Source organism: Lepidochelys olivacea (assembly GCF_965140295.1).
Source record: "Lepidochelys olivacea isolate rLepOli2 genome assembly, chromosome: 21".
In the NCBI taxonomy this organism is placed as follows: Eukaryota; Metazoa; Chordata; order Testudines; family Cheloniidae; genus Lepidochelys; species Lepidochelys olivacea.
In genome coordinates this window covers 13,587,640-13,603,054 of record NC_140431.1, presented here as the reverse complement: position 1 = coordinate 13,603,054, position 15,415 = coordinate 13,587,640, and the positions used below count along the sequence as shown (strand labels likewise).

The following is a 15,415-nucleotide window of genomic DNA, read 5'->3' as shown; positions in this document are numbered from 1 at the left end:
TGAGGCCACCGCCCGCTGGCTGATGCACGGTCCTGGGAGCTAGTTCACAGTCCCCGGCGCTGATTTACACTTCTGGGGTGTCTCGGGTGGGGTGGGGGGTCTCACGTTTCTTTTGATCGCAGGGCCCGGCTTGCTGCCTTCCTCAGCAGTGTCAGGGAGATCTCAGGGTCCAGAGCCTGGTCCTTGAGGACCACGGATTTAGACCCCAGCTGCGCGTGTGTGTCTCTCGCACGCCCCTTTGTGTAGGGCCCGCCTGGCTCCCCCACGGGAGGGGAATGGGGGGGGGGTCCCTCTCACACTCACCAGGGAGCCCAGGGGGGTGAGGGAATCGCTTTTACTGGACCAGCTTCTGCTCTGGTACTGAACTAGGGTGACCAGACGCCTTGATTTTATAGGGCCAGTCCTGACATTTGGGGTTTTTTAATAGGGTGGCACCTATTACCCCTCGCTTGCTGTGGGGTCGCCCCGCGCTGCAAGGGCAGGGCGCCTCCCGGCGGGGGCGTCACGCACACGGGCTCACCCCCGCCCTCGTGCCCAGCCCTTTAAAGCCGGCCCGGCCCCGCCCTCCCCGGCCCGGATTGGCCCGGCCCCACGCTCCGCGGCGGGGCTGGCTCGGGCGCCCGGCTCCGCTTCGGGCTTGTCAGTTTCACCGCGGAGCTTGCGCGGCCCCGGGCCCCGGCCCCGCATCGCTCCGCGGGGGGGCGGATGGAGCAGCGCCCCGCGCCCGGCATGCCCGCGCCCCCCGCCGCCGCCGCCCGCCCCTGCCTGCCTCCGTCTCCAGCTGAACCGGGGCGGCTCCGGCCCCGGGACCCCCGGCCCCGCCTCGCCTCCCATGAGCTGTAGCCCCCCCACCCCCCCGCAAGACACGCCGCGGCCGGGGTGGCGAGGGGCCGCGGGCATGGCGGCCCCCGGGGACTGCTGCGTCCAGGTGGCGGTCAGGTAAGTGGCCGCGGTGAGGGGCTGGCGCCGGGAAGTGGGGTGATGGGCTTGGGGGGCAGACAAAGGTACCGGGCGTTGGTCCAGCCCCTTCTGCGGCTCGCCCCCTTCCTCCTGCTGCTGGGGGGGGGGTCCATGGGGTTAAACAGAGGTGCAGAATTCGGGGGGGCGGGGAGGGGCTGCATGGGGGCGGGGGGCTGGGTGTGCAGATCAATACTGGTGGGTTGCGTGCCTTGCAGGGGGGGGTGGGTTGTGTGAGCTTTATCTGGATCCTGGATAGGCACAGATCAGGATGGGGGCTGTGCGCCTCCGCAGCTCGAGGTTGTTCTGGTTTTTGCCGAGGGGGGGGGGGTGTGTTGTCTAGGATGTGTGTTTCTGAGGCACAGATCAATATTGTTCTGTCTTCTGAGACAACACTGGGCTGCTCTCTGCCTCTCTCTCTGAATCCGGCCGGCGCTGACCGCTCTGAAAGATAACCAGTGAGGAAATCCTGTATTTCGCACACTAGCCTAGCAGTTTGCTGGGTTTCCTCCCCGCCTGGCGTGCGCTCGATTTATTCTTGTTATATTTTTGTAGCCCAACAAAGCCCCGGGTCGTACAATGAAAGAGCTGTCTGAGTCCCTGAGGCCTGGATGACCCCCCCTTTATCTCCAGCCACCAAAAATCCGTTTCCTGGCCTGACAGTTTGGGGGGGTTTGGTTTGGCAAGAGCTGCTCCTTTCTGTTGTAATTTGGGGTTAATCTGTTGTAACCAGGACTCTCCTCTCCCCTTGGTCTGAGTGGCCTTCCAGGTGTGTGGGAGAACATCCCAAATGTCCTTGTTGAACGTCAATGCTGCTTTACCTCCGTTCTCCCTTGCGGGTTTCCGCTTTGCAGCTTTCCCTCATCAAATGTGCTTGTTTCATGGCCATTTTGTGTGTGTTTTAAATGCAATCGGTGACAAATGTGGCTGCAGCAGTCCCTTTATCCTCCCCGAAGGTGTGAGTCTCCTGCTTCAGTGGGAAGCTCGGAGACACTGCCTCAGCTCGGCATCCTTTGTGCTTCCTCCTGGCCTGGGAACAATAGGGGAAAGATTTTGCACTTGCATTTTTTTTAATAAAGGATCTGTAAATGGCATCTAATCTGTTTGCAGTTAATGGGACTACTGTGAGCTGTGCTGTGTGTCTCTAGGTGGTGGTAGGGTGCATGGGGCGTTAGGGGAGAAACTGAGGCAAGATTTCTAGTAAGGTATTGGCACTGGGTCTCAAGGAGGATTGCAGAGCCCTTGTCAGATTCGGGGGTTCTTTGTTGAAGCCGCAGGGCTGGGTGTATTCTGAGTGCAGCCACTAGGATCCTGGAGCCGACTGTCATCTTCATTGCGGCTCGTTGCCAAGAAAGGAGCGGTGGGGTGAGGGAGGGGAGACCCTGCTGCATAAGCGCACCTTATTGAGCTACCGTCGGCGCTGGGGCAGGTGGGAGGGGAGGTAAGCAAGTCTGTTGCAGACTGAGCCACTGTCCCAGCGTGGAGGACGGGCTTTGACTTCTGGCCCTGGGCAGCACTTCCCCTTTGGGAGGTGGCCGTCTGCCCCGTGTTGAGTGGTCACCAAACCCGGGAGCCTATCTGCTGGATCACCCAGTTCAAGTGACCCTGGCCTGGGCCCTCTTAAAGCCACAGTGCTTGCCTAAAAGCACCGAGGGACTTGGGGGGTCTAACGGAGGCAGGATTAGAGGCCCTGGTGTTTAAACCTGGTGTTTCTGGGGAGTTGGTCTCCATGGAAAGTCTCTGAAATATGGTCCAGCTGAATCGGTTTTGAATCTGATTGGGCCAGGCTGTGTAGACAGGGCCTAATAGTCTCTCCAAATTCTTCTCCCTGCCTTCGTTATAGTGGTAACCTCTCTTGTTTTCCATTGTCTTCTGTGATGGGGGTGAGCGGTGGGATCTCTGCCTGTGGGGAGTGCTGCAGACCCCTCCGGGAGGCGGCGGGCAGCTAGTGCTAGACTGATGATGCAAGAGACTATTTTAAATGCAGCATTTGAAGCAGGCCTGTGTGTCTGGGGAATGGCCATCAACAGGAGCTGCCCTGCGCCCCAGGTCACTCAGATCTCCTATGGCTTTACCTGGGAGGCAACTCGTCCTTCCCCCCCCGCACCCCCGGCTCAGGAGAGGATGGCCCTGGTGGCCCAGATTCTGATTTGGCTTGAGCTGGTGTAAATCTGGAGTGAAGTCAATGGAGTCTGCACTGACTCACTAAGAACCCCTTAAGTGGAGCAGCCAAGCCCCTGACGTCAGGGGGAGGAGCGGGTACTGCTTGGAGACCTTGTCAGCTCCGGGATATTAGCTCAGGTAACCTGCACAGTTACTGTGTTGCACGGGTTTAAATTGTCTCCCATGGGGGTTTGCACTGGTGCCCCAACACTGGGTGTGTGCCCAAGCACAGGGGTTTCCCACTGGTTGGAGACCCACCCGTCATTCATCTTGCATTTCTTTCAGGACAGATCCTCTAACAAAAGCCCCCAGTCTGGGCTGCTGGAAGCTCCCCCTTTCTGAGGTGAAAGGATGGCTGTAGTCCTGGTGAAGGACTATTGTGGGCCTTTATAATCGGCGGTGCCTTGCTCCCAGCTAATCCCCATTAGCCTGTGTCTACTAGAGGGATTCTCAGGCTCACGTGGTGCATTGCTGGCGAGCAGCTTTTGAAAGCCCTCGGTGGCCCAAGGGTGAGCAGAAGGGCTGGGGGAGGGAGAGAGGGTATCAGTCTCCAAATCGTGCGTTCTGGAGAGCGTCAGCGACGTTGGTGTTTGGCTGCGGCTTAGCTCGGATGGTGGAGGATGAGATCAGCAGAGGGAAGGGTGTGTATATGGGAGCATGTGCGCTCTGTGGGTTCTCAGGCTGATCCTTACCCAATCTGCCCTGTGCTCCATTGTCTTTAGAGCCTCTCCTAGCTCCAGATATTGGTTTGGGGCGAGGCTGTTTGCAGCTGATCTGGCCAATGAAAGCTGGTTTGGGGCGGGGGGAGGAAGAACAGGGCGCATGCATTGGAAGCGGAAGGTGAATTGGCAGGACAAAGGAGGGGGTTTAGAAATAAATGGTAATAATGAGGCCAGTGGTGGCCAATGGGACAGCAAGGCAGGATTGCAGCACTGGGCTGGAACAGTACAGAAAGGGTCCCAAACACCAGCCCGGGCTGTGGAAGGGCCTCGCGCTTTTTGGCTGTTTCCAATACAGTGCTAGGACTTCCAGTGTGTTGGAAGGGGGAGGGGGTTGCCTGTCCAACTCCCCTGCAAACCCAGGCCCGAGCGTGCTGGGCACTTGGAAATCTGTAGCGCGTTATCTGCTAAGACCCAGACAGACACGAATGACTCTGCCCTGGGGGGTCGAGAGCTTTAACCCCATTTTCAATCAGGCTGTGGGATCGCCGCCTTTGGAATGATACCAAACCGCCCTTGCCCAGCCAGCAGAAGCAGCTGGACTCTGGCACGCCTGGGGTGTGCGAACCCCTCTGTGCGTGACCAGGTGCCTGCGTACGCAGAAGTGGGGAGTCGCAGCTCTGCAGCGTGACCCGATCTGGGAGGTTCTGGCTCCATGGAAGGCAGAGAAGCAGAGGGGTTTGAAAAGCCACCTTTGGCATGGGAAGGAAGGTGAGGCGATGGCCAGAGGTTTTACCCTCCCCCTTAGATGCACAATGTCAAAATTTGCCCAGCCAATGGCTCATCGGACTGGTGCGATCGAGGCAGGTCAGTTTCATAGCTATGGCAGGAAAACCATGTGGCCAGCATCCCGTCCAACTGCCTTTGGCTGTCCTGCTCCAATGGATCAGGTACCCGGTATGCAGCTGGGTGAACTGGAGGTGGCCTTTCAGGGTGAGATTGAGCGAGACTTGAACCCATGACCTTCAGGACTTGCAGTCGAGCGCTCAGACCCTGCACCTCATTCCATGGATCCACCCTGACCCAGAATTCACAGGAATCTTTGGGGTACCCCGGCTTCTGCTGTGCTGCGTGCCCCGCCAGTTCCCGAGGATCCTGGGGCCACACAGCTATGGAGGTGCTTATATGTCCCTCCTCATGGTGGCCTCCCAAGAATGCTGCTCCCAGGAGCTGCCTGAGTGTGGCTGTCACATGGGGGTGGGAGCTGCGGCACCGTGGGAGAAGGAGCCCATGGTTCTGGTTAGGATCAGGCTATTAACCCCTTATGCCCCTGGTGAGCAGTTCCTTGTGAGGGTCCGTGCTGGAGCCAGGGCTCCCTGAGGGAGGAAGGGACTTTGCAGACTGGCCCTGTAGGGAGGATCTGTCAGGCTGTGCAATGCCTGGATGGGACAGCACAGAACCTGCTCCAGCACCTGCTTGGAAAGTCGAGACCTGTGGAATTGAGTTTTCAATGCATTGGGGAGGGGAATCCCAGCACCATCTGCAGAAATGCAGTAAAACCCTTAAAAAAAAAACAAAAAATAAAAACAAAAAAAAACCCAACACAATACCAAATACCTGCTTCTGGATCAAAGAGCCGAGCCTGCAAAAGCAACAGGGAGAGAGGCGAGTCTGTTTAATAGATGCACTTTACACATCAAAGCAAAATCAGCGAAGACAGTGGCTCTTCCTTGAATGGCTGCTGGTTCAAGGCACAGACCTGCCAGCAAGGTGTGCTGGGATGTGCTTTTATTACCTACCTATGACAGGCAGTGATGTGGCCAGCTTCTGCTCATGTGGCTGAGCTGGCCCTGTTGGCTCCCCAGCTTGCTGCTTATTCAGATGCCTTTTTAATCTTCTCTCATGATAATGCAAACAAACAAACAAACCCCTTTCCGTTTACACTGCCCAAGGGCTGGACTGCCCATCTGCTCTGCTACAGAGATGGAGCCAGGCCTGTCCTGGAAACTTGAGGGCAGAAGGGCGAACAACCCATGGGGTTTAGGCCCCTTTTTTGGTTCATCTCATGATGTGCAGTAGGAGGAAAGCCTAGAAAATGCTATTTTTGTTTTCTTGACTGTTTTCCTACTTCTTTTACTGCCGAGAGTGAGGCTGTCTCTCTTCCCTGGATGGCTCTGTGTATGGCTGCAGAACGACTAGGTTTATGACATCACAAGTCCCATAGAACTTCAAACTGAGCAACTCATTATGATGTATTGAAAATGCTGTTAAAATTGTAGGCTGTCGCTTTAAATTTCAAGGGTGTGTTTTTTGGTTTGGTTTGTTTTTGATCCGGCCTGCAGATTAGGGGGCTCTGGAGGGAAATGTGCAATCTGGGCCCAGCAGCAGTCAGCAGATGCTTAGAATAAGGTGGGGTGAATTGTGCCTCTCTAGTTTAGGGAGCAGCCTGTTTTTTCTCTCTCTCTCTCTCTCTCTCTGTGTGTGTGTGTGTGTGTGTGTGTGTGTGTGTGTGTTTGGATCCTTGTGTGTTCGAGTTCTGGATTCTAAGGAATAGTTACATTGCAACCTTCTGGCAAGTGCATCTGTTTTGATCTAACTCCTCTGTGTGTGGGCCATGAAACATAACACTGGCAAGAGAATAGCAAGGTCTAAATAAAAACCTTACGCTGGATTTTTAGCCACGGATGTACATGTGCCAGACCAAAGTCCTAATATACAGTTTACACCAGGTTTTCAAAGCAGGGTAAGCTGCACCAGCAAAATTGCATCTGTGGATTTACACCAAAATTAGAGTGTTTTGAACTTCTTGTCTTTAACACCACTTCAACTCAAACACCTGACAATCAAATGGGAGAAAAGCTCTTTGTTCAATATGTAACATGTTTGCCCTTTCAATTAAGGGCAGTGAAAGCTTCCACTCCAGTTCTCTGGTCCTCCAGGGAGACCTCTGGCAGAAAGAGGAAAGGTAAGGCCTTGTTTAAATATAAACTGCTCTTGTTTAGTCAGTTTCAAAACCGCTTTTGTTAAACTGGTGCAAATCCCTGTGTGGATGCTCTTAATTTGCTTTCAGTCTTGTTTGGATTGATGGGGAAATGAGTTAAGAAAAATGGAGATTAAACTGTGCTGGAACTAAATGGATTGTTCCCTGCGTTTACACTGGTTTAACTGAACTAGTTTAAAATCACACTGTTAGTTAAACAGTGCAACGCTAATCATAGACAGGGCTGAAGACTTTATTCCTGATAGTCCTAAAGTTTAAAAAATCTAGTAGTCTTTCTTTACTGAAGATGGGGGAAGAGAACATGCCCCTTGTTGTTTTTCCTTCTCATAGGTGACCTCCAGGCTGTGGCCGTCACAAGTTAAGTGTCTTTGCATGTAACTAGACCGCGAGCACTCTGCGTTTCCTGTTCTCAATTCCAGAAGACTTTCTTAATTTAGCCTCCCATTCGCCCCGTCCCAACTGCCGGCTTCACAGACTCCGCCACAGGTCCGAACTTCAGCTGGTTCTGATGTTGTCGGAACAGGGCTGGCGATGCGGCTGATGGTGGACAGACTCCAGGCCCCACTGGGCTCATGGGAGCAGACCCTGGCTCCCTCTCCCATGGCCAGGCTGGCCCTCCAGGCTTGTTTGTGTCAATAGAGAGCCCACTGAGCGCTATTGTTTCTGTGTGTGCCCAGGGTTTGATTGGAGGGTTGGGAAGGCTGGGGGGATGGGATTGGGCCCTCCTAGAGCTGCTTTGGGGTAGGGGTTGGGGGAGTTCTTCACAAAAGCGTCTGTGCTGGGTTTCAAAGAACTTTTCAAATATAAAATAAATACAAAACTACCCTCAAAGTCCCTAGCCCACGTTTCCTGCAGCAGCTGAGCATGCCCGAGAAGGGCCAGGAAATGGAGCTTGTGAAATTGGGGAAGGAAGTCGAGTCAGATTTCAAGTTTATTTAAACCCTGCAACCTCCAGACCTCAGGCTCTCTTCTAAACACACTGCTGAAACATGCAGCCTTCCCCTAACCAGGCTGCTGATTCGCTCGTGGCCAGGCCGAGCGCCTGTTATCCCCAAAGCTGCTGGGGCTGCTCCCCTCTGCCCTGTCAAGTGGGGAGGGTGCACACCCCCTCCAGCCACGGGGGCTGGCTCAGGTTCGAATTTGGCACTAGTTTTGCAAGTGGGGTGGAGAGACCTGTGTAGCCAGAGGGAACAGCTTGGGTCTTGTGGGGGTGCATAGAATCATAGAAGATTAGGATTAGAAGAGACCTCAGGAGGTCATTTAGTCCAACCCCCTGCTCAAAGCAGGACCAAGCCCCAACTAAATCATCCCAGCCAGGGCTTTGTCAAGCCCGACCTTAAAAACCTCTAAGGATGGAGATTCCACCACCTCCGTAGCTAACCCATTCCAGTGCTTCACCACCCTCCTAGTGAAACAGTGTTTCCTAATATCCAACCTAGACCTCCCGCACTCCAACTTGAGACCATTGCTCCTTGTTCTGTCACCTGCCACCACTGAGAACAGTCTAGATCCATCCTCTTTGGAACCCCCTTTCAGGTAGCTGAAAGCAGCTATCAAATCCCCCCTCACTCTTCTCTTCTGCAGACTAAACAATCCCAGTTCCCTCAACCTCTCCTCATAAGTCATGTGCCTCAGCCCCCTGATCGTTTTTGTTGTCCTCCGCTGGGCTCTCTCCAAATTGTCCACATCCCTTCTGTAGTGGGGGGCTGAAAACTGGACGCAATACTCCAGATGTGACCTCACCAGTGCTGAATAGAAGGGAATAATCACTTCCCTTGATCTGCTGGCAATGCTCCTACTAATGCAGCCCAATATGCCGTGAGCCTTCTTGGCAACAAGGGCACACTGCTGACTCATATCCAGCTTCTCATCCACTGTCACCCCTAGGTCCTTTTCTGCAGAACTGCTGCTTAGCCAGTCGGTCCCTAGTCTGTCGCGGTGCATGGGGTTCTTCCATCCTAAGTACAGGACTCTGCACTTGTCTTTGTTGAACCTCATCAGATTTCTTTTGGCCCAATCTTCCAATTTGTCTAGGTCACTTTGTATCCTATCCCTACCCTCCAGCGTATCTACCTCTCCTCCCAGCTTAGTGTCGTCTGCGAACTTGCTGAGGGTGCAATCCACACGATCCTCCAGATCATTAATGAAGATATTGAACAAAACCAGCCCCAGGACCGACCCTTGGGGCACTCCACTTGATACTGGCTGCCAACTAGACATGGAGCCATTGATCACTACCCGTTGAGTCCGACGATCTAGCCAGCTTTCTATCCACCTTATAGTCCATTCGTCCAATCCACACTTTTTTAACTTGCTGGCAAGAATACTGTGGGAGACTGTATCAAAAGCTTTGCTAAAGTCAAGGTATATGATGTCCACTGCTTTCCCCTCATCCACAGAGCCAGTTATCTCCTCATAGAAGGCAAACAGGTTGGTCAGGCATGACTTGCCCTTGGTGAATCCATGTTCACTGTTCCTGATCTCCTTCCTCTCCTCCAAGTGCTTCAAAATGGATTCCTTGAGGACTTGCTCCATGATTTTTCCAGGGACTGAGGTGAGGCTGACCGATCTGTAGTTCTCCTTCTTCCCTTTTTTAAAGATGGGCACTATATTTGCCCTTTTCCAATCGTCCAGGACCTCCCCTGATTGCCACAAGTTTCAAAGATAATGGCCAGTTGCTCTGCAATCACATCAGCCAACTCCCCCAACACCCTCAGATGCATTAGATCTGGACCCATGGACTTGTGCATGTCCAGCTTTTCTAACTGACCTTGTCTGTGAAGGCTGAGGCAAAAAAAGCATTGAGTACTTCAGCTTTTTCCACATCCTCTGTCACTAGGTTGCCTCCCCCATTCAGTAAGGGGCCCACACTTTCCCTGACCACCACATTGTTGCTAACATACCTGTAGAAACCTTCTTGTTGCCCTTCACATCCCCTGCTAGCTGCAACTCCAGGTTTGCTTTGGCCTTCCTGATTACACCCCTCCATGCTCAAGAATATTTTTATAGTCCTCCCTAGTCATCTGTCCAAGCTTCTACTTCTTGTAAGTTTCCTTTCTGTGTTTAAGTTCACCGAAGATTTCTCTGTTAAGCCAAGCTGGTCGCCTGCTATATTTGCTTTTCTTTCTGCACGTCGGGATGGTTTGTTCCTGTGCCCTCAAGAAGGCTTCTTTTAAATACAGCCAACTCTCCTGGACTCCTTTCCCCTTCATATTAGCCTCCTAGGGGATCCTGCCCATCAGTTCCCTGAGGGAGTCAGTCTGCTTTTCTGAAGTCCAGGGTCCGTTTCCTGCTGCTCTCCTTTCTGTCTTTTGTCAGGGTCCTGAACTCGACCATTTCATGGTCACTGCTGCCCAGGTTGCCACCCACTTCTACTTCCGCTACCAATTCTTCCCTGTTTGTGAGCAGCAGGTCAAGAGGACGACGGCCCCTGGTTGGTTCCTCCAGCACTTGCTCCAGGAAGTTGTCCCCAACTCTCTCCAAAAACTTCCTGGATTGTCAGTGCACTGTTGTATTGCTCTCCCAGCAGATGTCAGGGTGATTGAAGTCCCCCATGAGAACCAGGGACTGTGCTCTGGAAACTTCTGTTAGTTGTCCAAAGAAAGCCTCGTCTACCTCATCCCCCTGGTCTGGTGGTCTGTATCAGACGCCCACCATGACATCACCCTTGTTGCTCTCGCCTCTAAACTTAACCCAAAGACTCTCAACAGGCTTTTCTCCAGTTTCTTCCTGGAGCTCTGAGCAATCCTACTCTCCCTTACATACAGTGCAACTCCCCCACCTTCTCTCCCCGGCCTGTCCTTCATGAACAGTTGACACCCATCCATGAGAATGCTCCAGTCATCTGAGTTACCCCACCAAGTCTCTGTTGTTCCAATCACTTCATGGTTCCTTGACTGTGCCAGGACTTCCAATTCTTCCTGCTTCTTTCCCTGGCTTCTTTTGTTCGTGTACAGGCACCTAAGATAACTAGCCGATTGCCCTGCTTTCTCAGTATGAATCGGGAGGCCTCCCCTGTTGCACCCTCCTCCTGGTATCCCACTTCCCCACTTACCTCAAGGCTTCAGTCTCCATCCTCCAGCGAACCTAGTTTAAAGCCCTCCTCACTAGGTTAGCAAGGCCGCTTCCAAAGATGCTCTTCCCTCTCTTCGTTAGGTGCATCCCATCTCTTCCTAGCAATTCTCCTTCCTGGAACAACATCCCTTGGTCGAAGAATCCAAAGCCCTCTCTCCGACACCACCTGTGTAACCATTTACCTCCACAATTCGATGGTCCCTACCTGGGCCTTTTCCTTCAACAGAGTGCATGTGATTGCAGCCCCTCCCGCTGGCCCTGGGTGATGCTGAGCAAGAGCCAGGGCTGTACTGAGAACATACGTCCCCTTGGAGCAGGGTTGCTGGGGGAAGGGAGCAACCAGGCCTGCCCAGGATGGGCCGTTGGCTTCTCTGCTGTCAAACAGGTGGTGCTAACGTTACCAGCAGAGATCGGCTGCGTGCGTTTGTGCACGGGGGCCGGAGTGGGGGGGGGGCAGAATTAGGTCCTGGGCTTGGCTGTCTCTGCTGTCTGAGATCTCCTAGGAGGCTGGCTGGCAAACCAAAGAGGTTCTTGGCTTTTCAAGGCAGCAGGGGAGTTGAATGCAGTTTCAGCTCCACTTACTGCCAGTTCTGGTGTAGATGGTGGAACGAGAATTGGCTAACTGCTGTGTTAGAAGGACCCTGCCACCGGGTGCCCCCAGGGCAGGGAAGATGACTTGGGATTGTGTGGGAGATGCCAGGCCAGGATCTTGGTCTTCGTACTCATTGTAGATGTTGGCATCTAGAATTTGTTTGGTTTGTTATAAGAGAAAAAGATTGAAACAGCTGAATGAATAATAATATTTTTAAACAAAGATACCAGACCAGTATGAACATGGACACCAGTGATGATCCCAGGATTTTTAAACTGGGAGCAGTGGTGGAAACTGGCTCCTGAATGGGTGATAGCCCTTGGAGGATCCTAGCACTGACGTGTGGGCAAAGCCTCTTTCTGGGCCGAGAGGCGGCAGGCTGGGGTCCCTGTTTCAGAGCCGGCCCTGGCGCATTACCACCGGAAAGCACCTGCTCTGAGCCTGTATCTGGGGAGGGTGGTGGGAGTGCAGTGCGGGCACTGACGGAAGCCTAGGAAGATGATCATGGTGGGAGGCCTTCGTGACCATGGAGGGCAGCTCTGAAGTGGCCACAGGTGACAGCTGAAACATGCAGGCAGGCTGCCCATGTTGCAAATCCTCCAGTTGGGGAGCATCCCGAAGCCCCTAGCTGGCCCCTGTGCCATGACATGGGGCAACATCTGCCGCCTCTTTAATTGTCACTAGAATGCTGGTGGGTTTCGCCATCTGTAGGAATGCCTGACTATTGTGAATCCCACTAAGCTTTGGGACTCAGTGAAATCTTGTGGCAGTGAGTTCCACGGGTGTGGGTGTGAAAAATATGTATTTCCATCTCTTTGAAACATGCTGCTTTTTCAGTCCATTGACTGTCCCCTCGTCCTTCCACTAGGAGATGGGCTGAATAGCAGGGTCTGACCAGCCTTCTGTGCCCCATTCGTTGTTGCGGACATTGGCCTCACGTCCCCTCTCTATGCTCACCAGCCCCAGGCCCTCAGATGAGTGGCTCTTATGGGCTGTCTCTGACCCGCATCTCCCTCTACTCTGCCCCCTTGGAGATGGGCTGACCAGAACTGGGCACAGGGCTCTAGACCCCAGAGCTGCACTGTGACCCTCACTGCTAGACTGGCTGAGGGTTCTCTCTGCAGGGCTCTCTACACGGAAGGGGATTCAGTGCAGCTGCAGCTAATCTGTTGCCCCCCTGCCTCCTCCATTTGGGGTCCATAGTGGGCTTAGTGTCATGCTGCTTAGATCCCCATTTGCCTCTGCAGCGTGGGGAAGGTGCAGAATCCTGTGGGGAGGAAGCTTTCCCGCAGTAATTAGCTAATCGTTTACTCAAATTACAAGTAGAATTAGCTGCTCAGGGAGCTGCTGGGGAGGTGGCAGCTGCTTCAGATGGGAATCTGAATCCGGTGTGGGGGGGATAGTCAGGTCTCTGGGAGCTGGGGCAGGTGGGATGTCCTGTCTGCTCTTGGAGAAGTTCACTGCAGCTCGGTTTATCCCCCAGATGCAGGGATTGGAGCAGGCAGTTCAGGTGGTGCTCGAGAATTGTCAGGCTGGCCCTGGTTGCACACCCTCCGTTGCCGGTCCGTATTTCAAACCCTGGGGAATGCTCTGCAGGGCTGGGGGAGGAGAAATGGATAGGAACTTGGTGCCGTCTCCTGTCCGTCTGCATGGATGGAAATAAATGGGGAAGCTCCCGGAAGAGAGCAATGAATGGCTTTTTGTGCACTCGTGGGTTTAACTGACTTCAAACTAACCCCCACAGGTTCCCTAACCTCGGGTTTCAAGTCCTTCGGTGCCTGGAGCCAGGGGTTCATATTACAACCCCTGGGTTCAGCGCGTTCCTAGTATTAACCCTTGACAGAATGCTCCTTGGGCTGGGGATCTCATGGGCCTTCCTGGGGTGGGAGCGTGTCTTGAAGGCCACATAGCTGGAACGGAGAGTCTTCCAAAGGCGGGAGTAAAAGCCCCTGTTCAATGGGGCCTGCACCTACATAGGGATGGGTGGCCCAGAGGTTAAGGTGCATGCCTGGCATTTAGACCCGGGTTCAATTCTCTGCTCTGCCACAGACTCTGTGTGTGACCTTGGGCAAGTCACATGGCTTCTCGGTGGCTTTGTTCCCCGTCTGTACCATGGGGATAAGAGCAGTGTGTGTGTGTACGGGGGGGAGAGGATAAACATGTTTTGTGAGGCATACAGTGATGGGGGGAGGGGGCATATAAATACCTTAGATAATCCAACAGATTTTCTAGCTACCTAAAATAGTCTCCAGCATCCTGATCCAAGCTGGACCCAAGGCGACTCCGGTCTTGTGCCCAGATCTCATGTGAGCAGCCCATTTGCTGCATCTGAGCAGCTCTGGAAGAATCAGTCTCTTGTGGTTTGGGATCCGAGCCAGTCGGCTCTCCGAATAGGTGGGAAGGGGTCATCCTTGATTTGATGGGCCTCTCTGGTCTGGTTCCCTGTCGGTGGGGTTTATGTGGCCTCCTGCCCTGGCTGGTAAGATACAAAGCCCTAATGGGCTGACGTCCATTGTCACCGCGGCCTTAGGAAGTCAGGCAGTGGCCACGGGGGAGAGCAGGCTGCCCTGCTGCGGCTCGGGGCACGGCCCTCTCGGGACGGTGCGAGTGAGGCTGAGAACAGGGCACCTGCAGCCTGGCAGGGTGAGAGCTAAAGTAGGCTGAAAAAGTGTGTGTGTCTGGCTATGGAAATGAAAGTGACGTCCCATCTGCCTGTCCTCCCCAGCCCACATCTGGTCTGCCCCCTCCAGACCCACTGTGGGCCCTTTTCGGTTCTGTCCTCCCAGGCCTGGGGGAGCTGCAGCCAGGCTCCCTGTGTTGGGGGGCACACCCCATTACACCAAGGATGGGAGGGGGGAGAAGAGAATAGAGCCACTCCGAGCTGCGTCTGCGGCACCCCTGACAGGCTGCTCTTCTCCAGGGGGCGAGAAGTGGGGGAGGCAACCAATCGGGGAGATTCCCCCTTTGCAGGGCTGAAATGAAGCCCCTCAGAGACTGGCTCGAGCTGTGGTCCTCGGTTCTCAACCTGGCGTGGTGTGAGCACTGGGCATGGCAGACCAGGAGCACCCCCCGCCCCCATCTTCCTGATGCTCTTCACACTACAAAACCACTGGGGGTGGGGGATGAGGTGACATGGGCTGGACAGGCTGGAAGGAAAATGCAGGAGACTCGGTAAAAGCTCCTTGGAAAATGTAACTGTTCCAGCCAATGGCAGGGGCCCCAGGGCCTGGGCTCCCGCCTGCAGAGATGGGGGGATGGGCGGGAGGTCGCTGCCCCACCTGGCCTAGTGTTGGCTCCAGTGGGGGGAGTGAACCCTGATGCTCTCAATGGGCTTCTGGCTATTTCCTCTTGCAAGCAGCTGCAATCCCCCTCGGCCCTGCCCCCGCTCCCCCACTGCTGGCTCAGACCTCTTTTTGAATCTGGGTTGGCCGGTGCATCCCCCCAGCCACCACCTGCCCTGGATGGCCCCAGTCCCCAGGAAGGCGAAAGCAGCCAGTGTCTTGGCGGGGGGCTGTGGGTTATGAGGATGGGACCCAGGTGCGCACATGAGATGGACGTAGAGGGAGATAAACAGGTGTGATTGGGGTGAATGGCTGCAGGAGATCCAATCTTCAGGGGAGTGGGTGGGGGCTCTGCGGGAGAAAGCAGTGTCCGGTCTCATGCTCGGGACCGCTGGCCCAGGGGGTTGGGTGTGGCGGCTGCAGGTTTTCAGGGAGCTCAGTAGTGTGAAGGATCAGCTGGCCCAGCTTCTCTCTAGAGAGGATTTGGGCCTGTGACAGGCACAGGGGAAAGGAGCTGGGTGATCTTTGCCTCGTCCCCAGGGGGTCTCTGGCCACTGGGCTCCCTGCCAGTCGGCTTCTGTTCAGGAGAGTTGCCGGACAGGAGGCAGCAGTTCAGAAATGACGCATCGGTGGAGCTGTGTGGGGCGGCCCAGAGCTGGAACAAGCATGTGGCTGTGGGTCAGCACCG

At 54.5% G+C, this 15,415-nt stretch overlaps 1 protein-coding gene across 2 annotated transcripts in view; it reads left to right on the top strand.

The window, feature by feature from the left end:
* The first annotated feature begins 816 nt into the window (after window positions 1–816).
* The window catches only part of KIF21B (kinesin family member 21B), an 85,475-nt gene continuing 70,876 nt past the window's right edge, over window positions 817–15,415 (top strand). For both annotated transcript variants that reach the window (XM_084610903.1, XM_084610902.1), the window contains exon 1: window positions 817–939. In XM_084610903.1, the coding sequence (XP_084467029.1) occupies window positions 833–939 (107 nt within the window). In that variant the 5' untranslated portion in view covers window positions 817–832. The remainder of the gene's footprint in view (window positions 940–15,415) is intronic.